At 51.0% G+C, this 18,751-nt stretch overlaps 2 protein-coding genes and 1 long non-coding RNA gene across 3 annotated transcripts; 2 read left to right on the top strand and 1 right to left on the bottom strand.

Annotated features, from left to right (window-relative positions):
• The first annotated feature begins 1,132 nt into the window (after positions 1-1,132).
• Hoxc11 (homeobox C11) lies at positions 1,133-4,484 on the top strand. Its single transcript, XM_028874354.2, has 2 exons — positions 1,133-2,003; positions 3,267-4,484. The coding sequence occupies exons 1-2, from the start codon at positions 1,322-1,324 to the stop codon at positions 3,497-3,499; spliced, it is 915 nt and encodes a 304-aa protein (XP_028730187.1). The 5' UTR covers positions 1,133-1,321; the 3' UTR covers positions 3,500-4,484.
• A 6,782-nt stretch (positions 4,485-11,266) lies between these two features.
• Positions 11,267-12,996, bottom strand: LOC119086334. The gene is made up of 3 exons (XR_005089582.1): positions 12,818-12,996; positions 12,594-12,645; positions 11,267-11,954 (listed from the first exon to the last, which is right to left on the bottom strand). It is a non-coding gene; the product is annotated as an uncharacterized LOC119086334 (long non-coding RNA).
• On the top strand, positions 12,130-18,249 carry Hoxc10 (homeobox C10). The gene is made up of 2 exons (XM_028874353.2): positions 12,130-14,115; positions 17,147-18,249. Exons 1-2 carry the CDS (start codon positions 13,368-13,370, stop codon positions 17,422-17,424), a joined length of 1,026 nt encoding a protein of 341 aa, XP_028730186.1. The 5' UTR covers positions 12,130-13,367; the 3' UTR covers positions 17,425-18,249.
• The last annotated feature ends 502 nt before the right edge of the window (positions 18,250-18,751 follow it).

Below are 18,751 nucleotides of genomic sequence, written 5' to 3'. Positions count from 1 at the left end.
AGGAAGGAGGCTTACAGACTTGAGGGAGGGCAGGGTTGGACTGAGAAGCAGGGAGGAGGCAGAGAAAAGAAGCAATGAGGGGCGCTGGGGACTTCTGGCCCCACCCTGCCCACAGTGGGACCACAGTTTTATTCCACTGTCTTGTTGATTGATACTAGAGATAGACACCCGGCCTCTCTGCCCCCCAAGCTCCCAAAATCATTTTTTTAAAAAAAGGACCCCCCCCCCAATTTAGTTGCCTTAACAGTGGACCCTAATGCCAGGCTTCTTTTCAGCCCATTAGCTGAAGCTGAGCTCCCAACTAGAAGGGCCCCAGATAGAGAAGATAGATGACTCTCATTCTAATCTTTTTCTTTGGGGTTTGGGATTTTAAAATCCACAGTGGATGTAGCTTTCTGCACATTGATTGACAATAAAGTCAGGCATGAAATATTCACCCAGGGCCACTCTCTCATACTAAATATTTAACACAACATTAGAGAAGGTTTTTCCCAGACTTCGCCAGGCACCGGCTGGGCGGCTGGCTCGCTGCTCACCACTGGTTTATGACTAATAGGAGTCCCTAGCCAGCGGCAGCACAGCAAGCTAGGCAAAGTTGGGACATTGGCTCACAGCCTGGCTGCCTCACCTTTGGGAAACTTCAGATACTCTTCTTGGGAACCTGTCCTATAAGGGAGCTCACCTGGCTCTGGCCAGGAAAATAATCTAAAGGACTTCTTCAAACTCTTGTAAACAGGAGCTGATTCTTCAGGTAGAGGGGATAAGAGTCCCTGAGACTTGAGGAGAAGGATTCAATATTCCTGGGGAAATCAGGTAGGAAAAAGTCCTTCCTCTTCACCCAGCGGATCATAAGGAGGAGGCCAGACCCCTAAACGGAAAGCTCTCCTCCTTCCCCCAATCCTGGGGGGTGGGGGGAGCAGCAGCTAGGAAAAAAATACAATTACCCCCTCCCAGCCACCGCCCCCGCCCATCCCACCGCCCACCCCACCCCAACCCTCTCTCTCTCCTCCTTTGCTCGCTCTATGGAATGGAGAGGAGGGGAGTGACGAGAGAAAAACGAATACAAATCTGCAATTGATTTTCATAATGTTTCTGCGGTGTTTGCAAACCAATCGCCTGAACGTCCCCGATCTTACCTAAGAGAGAACCCCTCCTACGTCTGCGAAGTGCTCCGAACTGATATATGACAATATCTACTTTGGATCACGTGCTCGGGGAGAGAGACTAAGACGGATAACGCGTCATCTCGCCTTCCCAAAATTTCCCCCCTCGCTAGACCGGGTCCAAAACCTCCATCCGGAGCAGTCAGGAGAAGAGAACGATGTTTAACTCGGTCAACCTGGGCAACTTCTGCTCGCCTTCGCGCAAGGAGAGGGGTGCTGACTTCGGCGAGCGAGGGAGCTGCGCCTCCAACCTCTATCTGCCCAGTTGCACTTACTACGTGCCAGAGTTCTCCACCGTCTCCTCCTTCCTGCCCCAGGCCCCCTCTCGTCAGATCTCCTATCCCTACTCAGCCCAGGTGCCCCCAGTCCGGGAGGTCTCCTATGGCCTGGAGCCGTCCGGCAAGTGGCACCATCGGAACAGCTACTCGTCTTGCTATGCGGCGGCCGACGAGCTTATGCACCGGGAGTGCCTGCCTCCTTCCACAGTCACTGAGATCCTCATGAAAAATGAAGGCTCCTACGGCGGCCACCACCACCCCAGCGCCCCGCACGCGGCCCCCGCAGGCTTCTACTCCTCAGTCAACAAGAACAGCGTCTTGCCCCAAGCCTTCGACCGCTTCTTCGACAACGCCTACTGCGGTGGCGGAGACGCGCCCGCCGAGCCCCCCTGCTCCGGCAAGGGCGAGGCCAAGGGGGAGCCTGAGGCGCCCCCGGCCTCGGGACTAGCGTCCCGGGCAGAGGCCGGTGCTGAGGCCGAGGCCGAGGAGGAGAACACGAATCCCAGCTCGTCTGGTTCTGCCCACTCAGCGACCAAGGAGCCGGCCAAGGGAGCCGCCCCCAGTAGGTAGCAGCGGCCGGGAACCCGAGGGCAGCGAGGGAGGGAGCGGAGAGGGAGGGCTGGAGTAGGGGGGGAGGCCAGGGGAGCGCGGACAGCCTCGTGTTTTGGGTCAGTCCGATTTTATGTGGAGTTTTATAAGCATTCAAAGGATTTTATTATAACCTACAAAGCCCTCTCTCCCAACGACTCGACTTTTTACGATGGAGAAGGGGTGGGGAGGGAGGGAAAGGGGCTCTTTGGAAAAGCCGGGTGAGCCCCCCTCCTCCGTTATCTCCCTCGGTCTGTGAAATTTTTAAAAGTGCCACCATTGCGGGCGATATTAACTTTGATCGTGAACTTAGAGGAGCGTTTAAGAAAGGATGGGGAGACGGGCTGCCGGGGGGTTGGGAGGGAGGGGAGGGGTGGAGGGGGGGAAAGGGGAGGGCGAGGGACAGACCGGGAGAAACCCAGAGAGGGGGAGAGGTAAGGGACAGAAGCGACAGCGGCAGGACTGGAACCCAGAGAGGCGCTCTAAGGCCGCTCCGCTTCTTTTTAAAACGACTTTTTAAAAAATGCTCAAATTACGTGCTCTTATGGGTCTAAATCCGGGCAAACCGGGGTCTGGCGGTGATAGGGGAGTGGGGGAAAGATCGGAGTTCCTCTGCGCTGAGGGTGTCAATGGCTCTCCAGGGTCTCTGGCCTCTGGGCAGGCCCAGCCAGGCAGTGTGCTTAGCCCGGCAGGCAGACGGCGGGGCGTCCCGGGGCGCCAGGGCCTGGCAGGAGGCTCCGGGGTGTCCAGCTACCTCTCCTCGCTGGTTTCCTGCCTGGATTCTCCACTGCTCTCGCCTGAACTCACTCCTTCGCGCCGATTCTCCGCGGTTCTCTTGGATTTCTGGAGGAGGGGTATCATGGATTTGCAGAAGCATTAGGAGGGCCACTGGGAAGGGGCAAGGGCAGCACCGAGAAGCAGGCAGAGCACCCCCAGGGAAAGCACGTGGCCCAGGCAGGCTTTCCTCCACCCGCAGACCCTGTCAGCTAGGGCTCTGCCTGAGGGGCAGGGGGCACCAGACTCTCAGTGGTCTAAGCCAGACCTGGCAGTGGGATCGAGGCTTGCCCCAGCGAAGCGGCTACGGAAGAAGAGCCGCCGGCCTAGGGGGAGGGTTGCCCGGCGGCGGGACTGGTAGCCGTGCCGCTGAGCGATCAGCGGCTGGGGTCCGCTGGGGTCGCCTGGGGTCTCACGTGTCTCTCTCCCCTCTCCTCGCACTTGCCCCCTCCCTTCCCTCCAGACGCCCCCCGCACCCGCAAGAAGCGCTGCCCTTATTCGAAATTCCAGATCCGGGAACTGGAGCGAGAGTTTTTCTTCAACGTGTACATCAACAAAGAGAAGCGGCTGCAGCTGTCCCGGATGCTGAACCTGACTGACCGACAAGTGAAAATTTGGTTTCAGAACAGAAGGATGAAAGAAAAAAAACTGAGCAGAGACCGGCTGCAGTATTTTTCAGGAAATCCGCTGCTGTAACTGCAGACCTAGCCCTTTGGGGTGGGGGGAGGGGGAAAGGGGAAAATTTATTTTATTTTATTTTTATTTTATTTTCTAAGTCGTCTTTTTTTCCGCGGGTGGAAAACTGGACTGTGGCCAGGGCTGGCCCCCCACTGCCGTTACTGGCACTTCCTCCCAGAACCTCCTTCGCCTCGGGTCTAATTCACTGTAGGGACAGAGACCCCGCGTGGAAAAAGGAGCGAGGGAAGTGTCTGACCCGTGGCTAGTGGACCCTGTTGGCGCCAAGGCCCCAAGACTGTTTATTTAAAAGAAAATACACCTTGCAACAAAGTCTTGCTGCTCCGACTGGGTGAGGGGAGGGGCGAGCACAGTGGGCGCCAGAGCCGAACAATCCTTGAACTCCAAGCCTTCCCTAGCCCAAGTGAAAAGATCCGCTGAGCCACCTTGTCTGCGAGACCTCCCGGGCTCCCCGCCCCCACCCCACCTTACCCCTCGGTTAGGGGACTGCTAAATGTGATCCTGCCTTGCTGTGAAATTCCTGTACCTTTGCCCTGGTGTTAGGTGTGCAAAGTCCAAATCCTACCTCCGTCTGAGCCTGGCCCCGCCTGAGCCTAGTTGTTCTCACCCTAAACGTGTAGAGCCCTCTTTTGAAAACTCCTAACTGGTGCATTGAGGTGTCCTAACCTTTTCCCAAGCAGTGTCCCCCCAGATTTATTGCCAGTCTATGCAGTTGTTACCTCCTTAAAAAGAAACAAGACTGGGGTGGAGGAGGCATAGGAAAATGAGGTTGGGCACCTCTCCCTAGCTGGGGCCTGAATTTTTGTAAATAAATTTCATAAGCCTCTCTACCTGGAGAGGAAGGGGGAGGCTGAACCGGAGTGAGATTCTAACCGTCCATGTGCGTGAGTGCGTGTGTAAATGTGCGATCCCCACCCTACTCCTGTCTCAGAGGGATTGCTGTGAATTCTTTTGGTGGCAAATAAAGATATTTCATTCTGTTCAATATTATGATTTTATTTGACCTTTTTATTAACCCCTCTCCTCTTAAAACCCCCTGCGCTCCTAAGACAGCAGAGGTGGTGGTGGTGGTGGAGGAGGAGGAGGAGGAGGAGGAGGAGGAGGAGGAGGAGGAGGCTGCTACAGTTAGGACAGTCTGCTGGTGAGAACCAGGCATTCTGAGGTGAGGCAGGCCAGTGCTTGGGACACTGGTGCTCAGCTCCACGGGCAGGAGCACGAGGTGGCCAAAGACTGCTCCAGCTCTGGAGCAGAGGACAGTCTATGGTTAGTCCTAAGCTCCTTTTCTCACGTGCAACTCGAGCTGCGTCCAAATGCCCAGCAACGCTTTCTGTTTAAGTACACGTTTGTTGTGGAGTTAATTGTAACCATCATCAAATTTAAATTTATAGGAATTTTCTTGGCTCCACCGCCCTCCTGCCAGATGTCTCCGTCTGTCGTGGTCAAATATGTAGGGCTTAGGGTAGGGCTCTCTCTCTCTCTCTCTCTCTCTCTCTCTCTCTCTCTCTCTCTCTCACTGGAATTTAAATATACAGTTTTAAAGGAAGGAGGGAGAGGAGGACAAACCAGCCCTCCCTATCTTTTTCACAGCCTCTAGGGGTGGGAAGGAGGTGAGGCCCATCCCCTTCCTCTTCCCCTTCCCCTTTGGCCCAAATGGTCAAGCTCCTCTGGACAGAACCAGATGCCTAGGCTGGGGCCACCCTGACTTTTATACATTGGGTGTCCCCGAGTCAAAAGCCCAAGAGATGTGTTTTGTAGGGATCAGCAATGAGAAGGTCACTGGGGAAGGAGGTGACTTATGGGGGCAGTCTTTACCCCAGTCTGTACTTTCTGCATGTGTTTCTTCTGTGGAAAGTTAACTAATCCCTTTAGTTCTTTCAGTAAGGACATTCATCCATCTCTTCAGAATTTGCTATTTGAGGTAAGAGATTCAGGACCAGCTCTCATCTTCCTTCTGTCTTTCTATCCTATGGAATTCCAAGAAAATGTTTTCATTCATGATGCATTGTTGGATGGAAGGAGAGAGCACCCTGGGTCTTAAGTACAGACACTGCTCTCTGTTTGGATGACAGGGATTCCTGTAGCTTAGGTATCTGAATCTCTCATTTTTAAGTGTGGCTCTTTGAGATTTGCCAACTTAGGTGTATTGTGGCTCACAGTCTTTCATGTGCTCACCCACAAAAATTTTATCATTCAAGGCAGTGTCTTTATATGTGCACATGAGGAGTAAGTAGTGTGGTTGTGCACTTTTGTCTGCATGGAACAAATGTGACCTGATGCACATAGCTTATGTCCTCCTGGTGTGTGAACACTGTCAGTATTTAATGAATGTAGACAGGAATACAACTGAGGGTCCTCTGTGTGTGCATGAGAGGAGGGATTTTCTTGAGATGTGACGTTTATCCACTATATCCAGCTATACCAGGGACTGTTAGCATGCCGGCCATATTTGTGCTTAACAATAGTCAGCCACAGAACAAACCGGTTTTAAAAGGAAACTACTAGCATCCAAGGACTCCTGATTTTAGAGAAAAATATTTAAAACTTGCAGTTATTACTTTCCCACAAATACACAGCCCAGAAAAGAATCTCTCCTCCAAAAGAGATTTCTAAAGGATGAGAGGGGAGTTATCATGAAAGAAAAACAAAGGCTTGTGTGATCTGAACCCAAGAACCTGACATTCTGTGGCGACCTTAAAAAAAAAAAAGAAAAAAGAGGTTCTCTGGCCCCCAAGCAAACCCACCTTCAAACTCCTGGGATGTCCAACCCCCCTTGCTGGCAGGGGCACTCTGGGCTCAACCCCCTTGGGGTAATCCCCTCCAGCCGCAACGCTGCCCTGGAACAAAAGATCGCAGTCTAGACGCCGCCATAAAGCGTCCCGAGCCTCTAAACCCAGTTTCATTTCGCCCTTAACGACCCAGTCTGGCTTGTGTTAGAAAATGCTTCCGTCCTAAACAGTAAACAAACCCCCAGTGGATGGTCTTGGCTCTTCCAACACACCCCAGACCCCCCACCCCATCATCCCTTTGCCCCACGTTTTCCCTCTTTTCCTCCAGCCTTTCTCAGCTCCCAACTCCCCACCCCCCAAGTAAATAAACCAGAGGCCGAGTTCAAAGTTTCCTGGAGCTAAAGGAGGAATGTTGGTTGTAAAAATCCAAGTTTATAGCGCACGTGGGAGTTTACAAGGGTATTAAGTGGTGTGGGCTGAGAGAGCTCTCTGGGCCCCACCCCCTTTCCACTATGGGCTTTGGGGGTGCAAGGGGAGTCAGGGGTGTTTGAAATGAGAAAGGGGCTGGAGGTAGCTTTGGATTTGGAGTTTCTTTGTCACTCAGACCCTAGGTGGCTGGGGAAAATGCAAAGCAGAGGAGCCGTGAAGGTGGGCCTACCACTCCAACTCTGAGAGCAAGCCCCTGGGTTCTAGGTCTCCCAGATACAAAGACTGGAAAGCTTTGCTGGGGGGTGGGGTGGGGATAAAAGGTGCAGACCAGGTGGCTGAAAGTGAAGAGAGCTGGAGTTACCCATAATCAGTTAACCAGAAGGGAAGGAACTACCCGGAGCTCATTTCTTGAGAGGGCTGACAGAAGAGAGGCCTTTCCTCAAAAAGGCAAAGGAGAACTTTGAACTTCAAGGGAGTCAAGGGCACTACCCCAACCCTCCCGCCCCTCGCCCCCGTAGGAATCTGTAGGACAATTCCTCTCCAGGCCAATATTCCCTGAAGTGGGTAGCCCTGAGGTTTTCCTGGTGCCTTAAGGGTGGATAATGCTGTTTAGTAAGCCTTCCCTGCCCAGAGCTGGCCAGTATAGTGTGCACGCGACTGCACTCTTTATTATTCATATAAACCTGTAGAAAAGGCAACGCCCTGGAAGTTTTTATAACTTTGTTTGGCATAAAAGTTTTACAAGATTCCCCCTCCTTGAAGAAAAAAAAGAAAACTTAGTTTAGGTCTTGACACAGGATGGAATCCTTGAGAAGGAGAGAAAGATGAGCCCTGGGGCTTCATCATGTGTGTCGGGGTAGTTTTCTTTGCTGAAGACAAAAAGGCTTGAAAGTCAGGTCAATCCCTTCTGGGGTCTACCCTGGACCTGGCTTTGGGGAACTACCTGCAAACAGAAGCTGCAGGTATTCAGGAGAGCCCTATCCGCCATGCATGAGATGCACTATTTATAGATCCACAGAATTTGTAAAATGTCAGCAGTATGACAAGCCTTCCCCCATTTTAGCCTGTTTTGTTGTAGGCTCTATTTTCTCTGTGTCTGTCTGTCTGTCTGTCTGTCTGTCTGTCTGTCTGTCTCTCTCTCTCTCACACACACACACCCCTTCTACCCACTTCTTGGAGTAGAGAAGTCATATAATCCTGGTTCAAACCCCTAATTTGGGGGTTGGGGCTTTTGCACACACAGCCCTTTGGGGCTTAAGGAAAAAAAAATCAAACTACCAGGAAATTTTTGCCTAGAGGTTGCAGTTGTTACAGAATCCAAGTAGACAGCGGCCCAGAGGGCTCCAGTTCTCCTGAGTCCTCTACCTAGAACAAAAGTACTTATGTAGGGACATGGCCTCGAATGCCAACTTACATATAACCCTTTGGACCTGCCTTCTACCTGTAACTGGCAGATGCTGCTCACTCTCTCACTTCTAACTATAGTGCTGAGAGCACACACAGGCTCAACTTTAGTTATTGCTCAGTTCTGGAGTCAGAACAAAGATAAGGGAACTTTTCTCTAATTATGAGTCTCGAGGACCAAGTTTCTTCTTAGTGGGGTGGAAATGAAGATGGGACCCCTGGAGCCTGGCATCTCAAGGAGCCTTTGGTATTGGTGGGGAGGTGCCTCTGAGTCCGCAATCCCTTCCCTCTAATGGCGACTCTGAGGCCTGGCCACCTCTGCTGGCTGACTGTTGTACACTTCGCCTTGTGAGGAGCTGGGCTGAGGCTGAAGGCAGAAGGTCAACTTCAAACTGGAGCAACTAGAATGGGGAGGCATGGATCCAGCCCATCATTTTCCTACTCACAAAACCCAGCATAACAGAGAAAAATAAGTAAGCCGGGGTGTGTGTGGCGGGGGGGGGGGATTAAAAGTTGAGGGGCAGGAAGGAATTGAAGAAAGCAAAGGATAAAGTTATAATAAAGAAAGAAGAAAAAAAGGAAGGAAACAAGACAACAAATTAGTCTTGGGGAAAAAATAAAGGAAAATTACAGAGGGAAAAGGGAGAAGAAAATAACGAAGAGAAAGAGGGAAGATGGAAAAGAAAGGAGAGAAAGGAAGGAAGAAAAGAAAACAGAAGGAACAAAAACTTCAAAAAGAAATTTAGCTGGTGAAGGAGGATCCTGTTTTTTTACCCTCAGGAGCAAAGCAGCCCAACCAGTCTACACTGACTGGAAATCTGACCTATGGAGGCAACTCAGAAACAAACCATTAAAGTGGGGACCAGGGCCTTCCCCCCAAGACCTCCTCCCTTTGGGCTCCTCCTCCCAAGGCTTCTCTCTGAGGTCTGTGCGGTCTGGTTTCGATTCCATAGGCCAGGTTAAATAACTGGTTTTAGAAGGGCCGGGGAGCAGTCGGTCTGACGCGGGATAGCGAACTTCAGGATTCAAGGATCGCAGGAAGCATTTTGGGTAGAAGTGAATATTTGAGGCTGTGTACATGCAATTAAATGCAAGCTGGACATGCGGATAGACGCTATACTCGACAGCCTCTGGGTGCAAGTGTGTGTAACAGTGTCTAGATGTGAGAACGAGTCCGCGGCCGGCGCTGCCCGCCCGGGTGACTGCAAAATCCGAAGTAGAACAGAAGCCCTTTCTTTATCCGTCCTCAGCCTCTCACCTCCTTTACCTGCTTGAAACCTTTTCCCTCTGAACCTCTGAGCATTCCACATTTTGCTTGGAGTTTCCCTGCTCTCAATTCAAGTGGGGCAGAGCTTGGTGCTCTAGAAGAAAAGCGAATTGTTCCTTCAAGATTTGGGAAAAGAACCATTAATCGCGGCCTCCAAAACAAGAAGAAAATCCCAGCAGCCAATGGTGTGATTTTGTTTTCTGTTTTTGCTTGAAGAGATTTCAGTATGCACATTTAAAAAAAAACTGTATTTAATTATTTTTATTCCAAAAGGAAATACACTCTTCCTCCTTTCTCATCATCTTCAGAATTCCCAAGATCATCCTTAATCTCTCTGGGAAACTCCGTCAATTTTCAGAGGAGAAAACAGGGTGCTTCTGGGGCGATTTGAGGGCTTCAGCCGAAAAGAGCTCAGCCTCATTCCTATCCATGCACAGGGACCCTTAGGGTATCTGCCCCAGAAGAACTGCCGGGCCCTTCTGGAGCCAGCCAGGAACCCCTGAATCCTCTTCTGCTCCTTTGCACGCCGACCCAAAGACCGCAGGAGGCCCAGGCGGCCCAGTCCAGCTCAGCAGGGCTGTCCTTCAGTGTCTGGATACCCGGCGGGAAGAGCAAAAGGGGCCTGGTCCTTTCTCTTAGGGCGGGTGGGATTATTGAGACATAAGAACAGCCTGAGCCCCGCTTTGACCTGCAGCCCCCGGAATTTTCACTTCCTCGTGAGGTAAGAAAAGGGGGAGACCCAGAGTGAGGCTTAGGTGCAGGGCTCTCTGCATTGGGGGAACTTCAGGAGATAACCTAAAAAAGGAACGTATAGGGGTGACTTCAGCAACACAGACTTCCCCTGGGACCCAATCCAGTGGCCAAGGGTGCCCTTTGGGTAAGGCCAGTGGGCGCCTGGCAGTGGCAGCAGACTGGGTGGCTGAGGCGGCACACATGCCTTTGAACGCCAGGCCCGGACAATAGGACGGAAGCTGCCTTTGCTCGTGGCCTCAGGAAAGGCGAGCCCAAGGGGGCAGGGCTTGGGACCCAGGCTAGACAAGACTTTCCTGGACTCACACAAATGCTCTCTATCCGGGCCCTCGCTTTCACTTCTTTTTTTTTAAATCTTTTACCTCCTTCAAGACAGATCCCAAAGTCTTGGAAAAGCAAACAAGTTATTCACGTCTGCGTCCGAGAAAGCCAGCGGGTTCTTGCTTAACAGCGCTGGGTTTTCGTTTATCTTGAGTAATTAGAGGCAAACATTTGTCCCAACGGGGGTCCCACTTAGGCTGATGAATTTGATTTCTTGTTTCATTAATGGGCCGTGTTTATCATACTTCTAATTATTTCAACTTTAAACACTATTTGTTCTTGTGAGGAGGTGGGAGTTGAAGCAGGAAGCTTGTCTCCTGAGGGTATTATTTCCACTAATAATGGTAAGAATCCTGAATCAACTCCCTTCCCTCTCATGGCTGAGGTTGGAGGTGAGCTTGGGATGGGGGGGGGTCGTCTAGCTGGTAGGGGAGAGAGGCCTAGAAGCTGAATGACTTTGCTTCTCTCTTGATAGCTACTGAGTTTCTGTCTGGGGGTGTGTTGTTTGAAGATTATTCTAGAATTTGTCGACTTGATCCTTTTCTGACTCTCACTATTTCCTCTCAGGCTGGGTTCTAATCCCACTGTCCCCTGCAAAGCGCTTCCCTCCCTCGAAACCTTCTATCCAGCCAGCACAGCGTGTCTTAGATGGAGACACTGTCCTTCCCCAGCTGCTATCACTGGAATAAAAGCTAGGAAGAGCTGAGGTAGTCTAGCCTCACCTGGCTGTTGGAGAAAAGGGCCCTACCAGACTCCAAAACAAGGGACAAGGGCAGGGTTTTGAGAGGACAGACTCCAGGGACAGGCACACCATGGAGGAAAATAAAAGAGACGTGAGAGAGGGGGAGGGAACCCCCCAAAGCCATATAATTCTCAATTGCTTTGGTCTTTAATTTCATCGTCCCATAAATGAGGAAATATCAGTTCCCATACTAAATTTTTATCCCCAGCTGATAAATATGACGGGAAATTTTCTTTGGGTCCTCGTAAAAGGGAACGGTTTCGATCAAACTCGTGGGGAAAGACTTATGCAGATAATACAAACAGAGTGGCCATAAAGTCTCGGCTGTTTCCCGCGGGATGGGCAGTGGGACAAATGGCTCCCAAGATTGACTGCTGCTGGGGACTGTCCCAAGTCTGATCTGGGGCCTAAACAGCCTAACCTTGCCCTGGATAACCCCCAGGCTGAAGCCAGGGCGACCCCTGCAAATGAAAACAAAATTATTCCAAGTCTCCCTTGCCGGCCTGCAAACAAGTCGCACACTCCATGGATCTTTTGATTTTTCCCCCCTGGAATAAAGGGACCCCTGGATCTTCTTCTCCATCCCTGGTTGTGGGAATTCGGAGCACAATTCTTTCCTTAGTCCTTTTCCATCATAGCTGGCTGTGGCCTCCAGGAATCGGTCCGGCTTCTTCACTCATCCACGCCGGTGCGCTCGGCCCAGGAATCCTTTCCCAGCTAGGCTCCGGTCCTTCGGAAAATGGAAAGCCCACAGCCTCTGCCCAGGGAAAAATGTGGGACTACCGGAAAGACAAGTTATTCTCCGGATTCCGTTTCCTGAGGAAGGGGTGGAGAGTTTAGTTCGCTTTGGAAGAAAGGTGATGGAGAAATCGAACGAACTATTTTAAACACACATTTCCCTCTGTTTCTTCCCTTTAGTAAAACACACACACACACACACACACACACACACACACACACACACACACACACACTAGACCGCTCCCTCTTCTTTAAAAAATACTTCCGGACCAATCGCTTAAAAAGAACTCTGCTCAGATGAGGTTTAGTTGAATCTTGTGCTCCTTTCCCGAATGCATACGCCACTCCTCCAATCCAACCAAGGCCTGCAGGTTCGGACTTTCTCTCCAGGAATATTCCTTGTTTTAGTAGGGGCAAGGTCAAGCAGAAAAAGAGCCACCCGCCGTGGCATGGAGCAAAACACCCTGCCAAACCAGCTCCAAGGCCAAACAAAGCCCAGAGGCCGGAGCTGTTCACCAGTAGGGCCTAGGCTGCAACTCCAGGGTTGGGGAGAGGGTACCTCTAGTCTTCAGCTTCCTCATCCAGTGATGCCTAACTCCACTGGAATCCTCCTTTGCCCAGAATCCCTTAAATGGCCGTGACCCGTTCCAGGGCCCACTCCAGACACTGGAGATTCCCAGTTAGTCCCCACAAGGAACTTGCAGCTCAACCAACCTCCAAGACTGGTGGTCCGGAGCTCCCAGGCCCAAGGGCCAAGCTGGAGGAACTGGAGGCAGGAGAGCAGAAAGTTTAGTCCTGCTTTTGATTCTTTAACTTTCTCTTCCACCCTAAGCCCACTGGAGATCCCTCCCCCAAAGCATCACCAGGCTCCCAACCCAAGAGAAGAAGCAGGGGTATGAGTTGAGGAAAGTGGAAGGTGAAGAGATGGGAAGGAATACCTGAATCTTGTCTTGACCTTTTAATTTGAATTTGACTGTTTTGAGCCCTGGTTGCCTCACTCTCTCCTGCGTTTCCCCGCTCCATCCCCCTCTCCCCTGGAGCTACAGGCTGGTTCTCTAGTAAACAAGCCCCACTCTTCCTAGAACAGCCCCACGTCCCTCCACCCACTCCACCACCACTCCATCACCACCCCACCGCCCCTGCAGCCCGGGGGGCACTTTCTTTGTTCGCTAGGAAGGGCTCCCGTGCCCCTACCCCGAGGCAGCTGCTAGGTGGCGCTGTTACTCCACGCTGCGCGCTCCGCCTGCCGACAACTTGACCCCGCTGACGTCACGGCCGTCTGAATCATCAAGGCCATTTTCAAATCCCATTGGTCTAGCCGTCACATGGTGAGGACCGAATGCACGGATAATTATGGAGCTGATATTTCCCCCCTCCCCTTCTTTTTCCTCCCACCCCACCAACCGCCCCCCCCCTTCCCGGATGGGGGAAAAAAGATGTCAGCTCCTCCGCTGTAGTATTGCTCCTTAAAAACCCCTCTCTCTGAAAATGACATGCCCTCGCAATGTAACTCCGAACTCGTACGCGGAGCCCTTGGCTGCGCCGGGAGGAGGAGAGCGCTATAACCGGAGCGCAGGAATGTATATGCAATCTGGGGGTGACTTCAACTGCGGAGTGATGAGGGGCTGCGGGCTCGCGCCCTCGCTTTCCAAGAGGGACGAGGGCAGCAGCCCCAACCTGGCCCTCAACACCTACCCGTACCTCTCTCAGCTGGACTCCTGGGGCGACCCCAAAGCCGCCTACCGCCTGGAACAACCTGTTGGCAGGCCTCTGTCCTCCTGCTCCTACCCACCTAGTGTCAAGGAGGAGAATGTCTGCTGCATGTACAGTGCAGAGAAGCGGGCGAAAAGTGGCCCCGAGGCAGCGCTCTACTCCCACCCCCTGCCGGAGTCCTGCCTTGGGGAGCACGAGGTACCTGTACCCAGCTACTACCGCGCCAGCCCGAGCTACTCTGCGCTGGACAAAACGCCCCACTGTGCCGGGGCCAACGACTTCGAAGCCCCCTTTGAGCAGCGGGCCAGTCTCAACCCGCGCGCTGAACATCTGGAATCGCCTCAGCTTGGGGGCAAAGTGAGTTTTCCTGAGACCCCCAAGTCCGATAGCCAGACCCCCAGTCCCAATGAGATCAAGACGGAGCAAAGTCTGGCTGGCCCAAAAGGCAGCCCCTCAGAGAGCGAAAAGGAACGGGCCAAGACGGTAGACTCCAGCCCAGACACCTCGGATAACGAAGCTAAAGGTAAGGCCGCCTGGGCCGCAGGCCGGCTGGGACGCTGGGGGCACTGGTCTTCATGGTCAGGACTGGGGGCAGGAAGATGAGAGAGGGTTGAGGAGAGGCCTAGGGAACTCGAGGATTCTGAATTGACCCGGGTTTGAGGGTCCTGTTTGCTGAGCGCCAGGCTGGTGGCGTGTCATTTAGCAGAGGAAGGTAAAGGGCGACGTGGAGGTGCAAGGCCAGCCCGGCCTTTGCGTGCATAGGCGGGGGAGGTGAGCATTACAGGCAGCCTGCGGGTACCTTTTGCTGCACGAGACCCGTGGCCATTCCTTGGCGCGTGATGGCTTTGGTTTGCTTTTTCAGTGAGGGTGTCCTGGGGGCTCATGTCCCCAGCTCAGGTCAAAGCGCACAAAAAGCTTAAAATGGCGATCTTTGGGCCAGGGACCAGAGAAGGCTTAGAGATGAGTAATTTCTCTTCAGTGCATTTTCCTAGTTGGAAAAATGTTTCCTATGAAACACAATTTGTTGTTTGTGGGTCCGATTTATGCGTACAGTTTGCGCCCCTGCGATTTCTGTCTCGGCAGGGGCCTTGGGCAGCGAGGCTGAGGCCGGAAGAGGTGGAGGTGGAGGGCTGCCCGCCACATCCCTCCCTCCTCCAGATGCTTGGCTTGAAGATGGCTTTGGATCAGGACATTGGAAATGTTTCTTTCCTTCCTTCCTTTTCTTTTCTTTTTTCTTTTCTTCTTTTTTAATCTTTTGAATTTTTTTCTTTTCTCTATGTTTTTCTAGTTATGTTTTTCTAGTTATGTTTTTCTCGTTGGTTTTCGAAAGCAGCTTACAAATGAGTGGTTGGAAATTTTCTGTGTGCGTGGCAAGCAGTTTACTCCTGAAAAGGAGTGAGGCATTGGTTGAATTTCTTTGTGATTTTTGGTTCAAGAAAGAATATTCAGCCAGAGTTCAAGCTCAGGGTTCAAGATTCATTTCTTCTGTAACTGGGGGGCTTTCGGGACCCTTCGCTGCTATCTGGGGGGGGGGTGCAGAGTTTGAAACAGGAACAGGATTGGGATGCTGAGGGCAATGACTTTCCCTGAAAAGTTGGAGCAAAAAACACCAGAAAAGACCCAATGGGGAGGAATAAACCCGCTCCCCAAGACACTGGCTCCTGGTGGTGGTGTATGAGGCTCATTGGTGTAGAAGTAGGTGAAATATTGAGAATGAATCAGTCTAGGGTGCCCTGAACCTGGTGTGTGGTGCTTTGTATATGTCTGCCGGCGACCTGTGTCTTTCTCTCTCACACACACACACCTCTTGTGTTCCTCACACACTCACTCACACATACACATGCACTCTTTTGGCACGAGACGGCAGGCAAAGCCTTGCCCTCTTGGGTCTGCTGTACAAAGATAGCCTTGGTAAATCAGTCCTTAGAGACTTTAAGGGAGTGAGGCACTCATATCACACACATGTCGTTATGTTACATATAGAATGCAAAGGTTTAATTTTATTCCCTTTCTGTAAATCCTGAGCTGGACTGGAGTAGAAAAAAACTTAATCCTAGCTATACCAAGAAGCAAAGTCAAGGTTAACAAGTCCACCTCCTAAACCCAAACTACACCCACTTTGATAGACTCTCCCTTCTCTCCTTGTCCCCCCTCCCAATAATCTAAGCCCTTCTATCCCAAACTAACATCCAGAGGTTGCACTTTGTGCTCGCCTTTTCCTTCACTCCTTTTGGTGTTTCCACCAGGCCAGAGGCAAAGAGAGCTTTGGGCTAAGGTCCATTTGTAATTTCTTTCCTCCTCTTAAAACCCAACAACCCCCCAAAAAAAATAAACAGGACAGAGTTAGATGTGGAGAGCCTGTAAACAGTTTGGCAAGAAGTTGCAGGTGCAGAGATTGGAGAATAATTAAAGACATTGACATTTTCTAGACTATAACTTCAAGTTTGCATCCCCCCCCCCCGCTGTGTCCTGGTTGCCCTAGGGGACTCTCCTCACCACTAATCCAGACAAAATCCAGGACCCAGAATCCTCACTTGACATAAGGAAGAGAGGAAGCAGGGTGCACATAGAGCTGTCAGCAAAGTTATTTGCTAGGTACCAAGTGCTCCCTAGTCTTTGGACTCTATATTCCCCCCCTTTAAAAGGTGGCTAGGTTCTCTTCTATTATCTGAAGAGCAAGGCTGTTCCATTTCAGCAGGAATATCTACTAGGAAGAGAAGCTAACAATAAGACAATGGAAATACACACATTATGGCATCTTTTCATATATTCAGGCATAGTTATCCATATCCCTCCTGTGTATACAGATGTATATGCATGTGTATTTGAAAACATACACATCTACCTACCCATAGACTCTAGGGGACAGGAATACCTTAGGGAGTCTCCCTTCCTTGACCTTAAGTCCTCTGGTCAGGGGAAATTGTCTGAGGATCCCTCAGCATGCCCCAAAATTGTTGCCCCTGATCCCTGCTACTCAGACTTCTCTGTCTCAGTTATACCTGAAGCTGATGGCCAGGAGAGAAGGAGGTAGCAAAAGGAAGCTCAAACAAGACAGCAATCCTGTGGCAATTCAGGTAGGAATAAGAGTTGGGGGCCTAGTACAGGGACTCCTGAGATGCCTTTGGCTGCAGGGACAGGGGCAGAATCCCTCCACAGAGTTGAAAGGAGTCAAAGCTCTCCAGGAAATGACTCCAAGCTGTGGGGTAGACCGCATTGAAGATGCCTTTTCTGTCTGGCTGGATTTTTTGAGATCTGGAGCAGAATAGAGTTGAAGAAAAGTCTGGAGAGGTTTAAGACAACCATCAGGATCAGGAGAGGCTTTCAGAATCTGTTAGGTTAAGGTGGGCTTGACTAATTTAAATTTAGTAAACACTTTGAGGGTAAGAGTCTCCTCTCTTTCTTCCCTATAAGTCTACACCCCAGGCCTGTGAGGGTAGAGTAGTTCCTCCGTGCTTATTCATCCACCCTCTCCCCAAGCAGGCTTCCAAAAGCTGCATCGGAGGGCTTGCTTCTTCCAGGGATACTTATGTAAATAATGTTATTTTTAACAGAGGAGATAAAAGCAGAAAACACCACAGGAAATTGGCTGACAGCAAAGAGCGGAAGGAAGAAGAGGTGCCCCTATACTAAACACCAGACGCTGGAATTGGAGAAAGAATTTCTGTTCAATATGTATTTGACGCGAGAGCGCCGCCTGGAGATTAGCAAGACCATTAACCTTACAGACAGACAAGTCAAAATCTGGTTTCAAAATCGCAGAATGAAACTCAAGAAAATGAACCGAGAGAATCGGATCCGGGAACTGACCTCCAATTTTAATTTCACCTGAGCCAGCGTCATCTCCTCCCCCTCCCCGTTTCTCCTTTCCCCGCCCCTCCTCCCTTTGTGCCTGGTGATATTTTTTTTTCCCTCCCTGAGTATAAATGCAACGCGCCTGCAAAAAAAAAGGCAAAGACCTCAGACTCTCCTTCCAAGGGACCTATGGTTCGTGCTGTGAGGATGCTTCCACCTAAAGCATGAGAAACGGGGTGCTGGGTTTTGGGGTGTTGTGTGTGCCCTCAAAGATGGGGTGGGAGTGTGGCTGGTGTGTGTGTCAACCCCTCACTCACCCACGCACTCACACGCAGCATTCTGTTCTCCATGCAAAGTTAAGATGGAATCTACCCGAGTATAGGGGAAAGAAAGGGGGGAATCAACCAGAGAGGGTCTGTAACCTGTAACCTCCGAGAGCATAGTCAGAATTGCTCCTCCTTGCTGCATTTCCCCTCTTAGAATAATAGACAGTCTTGAAAGTTCGCCTAGTATTTGTGTGTTTGTCATAGCACCCAGCGTCTAGACTCAACCCTCCCTGTGTCTCTCCCTCCCAGTGGCTCTGAGAATCTGCTTGAAGTATTTGTACTGCTTTCTGCTTTTCTCCCCCCCTCCCAGCACTCTGTATCTCCCATCTACTAACATCTCAGAAATTCCATCCAGAAGAACAAAAAAATTAAAAATAGAACATAGCAAAGTAAAGACAACCCCCCCCCAAGTTGTCCTGTCCCTGTCTGGGAGTTGTGTTATTTAAAGATATTCTGTATGTTGTATCTTTTGCATGTAGCTTCCTTAATGGAGAAAAAAAAAATCCTAATAAATTTCCGGAATCTTAATCCTCAAATGGGTGGTTTTTTTGTTTTTAGTGGCTTTTTTTTTAAGCGACACCCCCTCCCCCAAAAACACTGAGTGTGTGGATATGTGTGTGTTTTGTGTTTGACTCATCCCTACAGCCTTTCCAGAACGTCTCTTGGCGGGTTTAATGTAAGTGAGAGACCATAACGTTGATTTAAATATTATCCAGGTGACCACAATAAGTCAAGGTCATAAAACAGTAATGTCAGGACGGTCTTGGTGCGCGCGAGAGGTGGATTTTATGATCTGCAAATATAATGTGGTACTGCAGTAAAAGATGCATTTAAAGGTGACTGGAGGAGGGAAAAGAGGCAGAGAGCAAACTGCAATCTTGAGGAGCAGACGGATCTGATTGCCTTCGGTACTGGGGCTGGGTGCACCCCACCACTGCTGGGGGGGCACCTCAGGAACCCCCACCCATCTAAACAGAGGAATAAACTTAACCACCGGAGGGGCACGAGGAGCTCAGCCCCCCCTCACCCTCCCTCGAC

Source organism: Peromyscus leucopus, chromosome 20 (assembly GCF_004664715.2).
Source record: "Peromyscus leucopus breed LL Stock chromosome 20, UCI_PerLeu_2.1, whole genome shotgun sequence".
NCBI classification, from domain to species: Eukaryota; Metazoa; Chordata; class Mammalia; order Rodentia; family Cricetidae; genus Peromyscus; species Peromyscus leucopus.
This window is presented reverse-complemented; position numbering and strand designations above follow the sequence as displayed.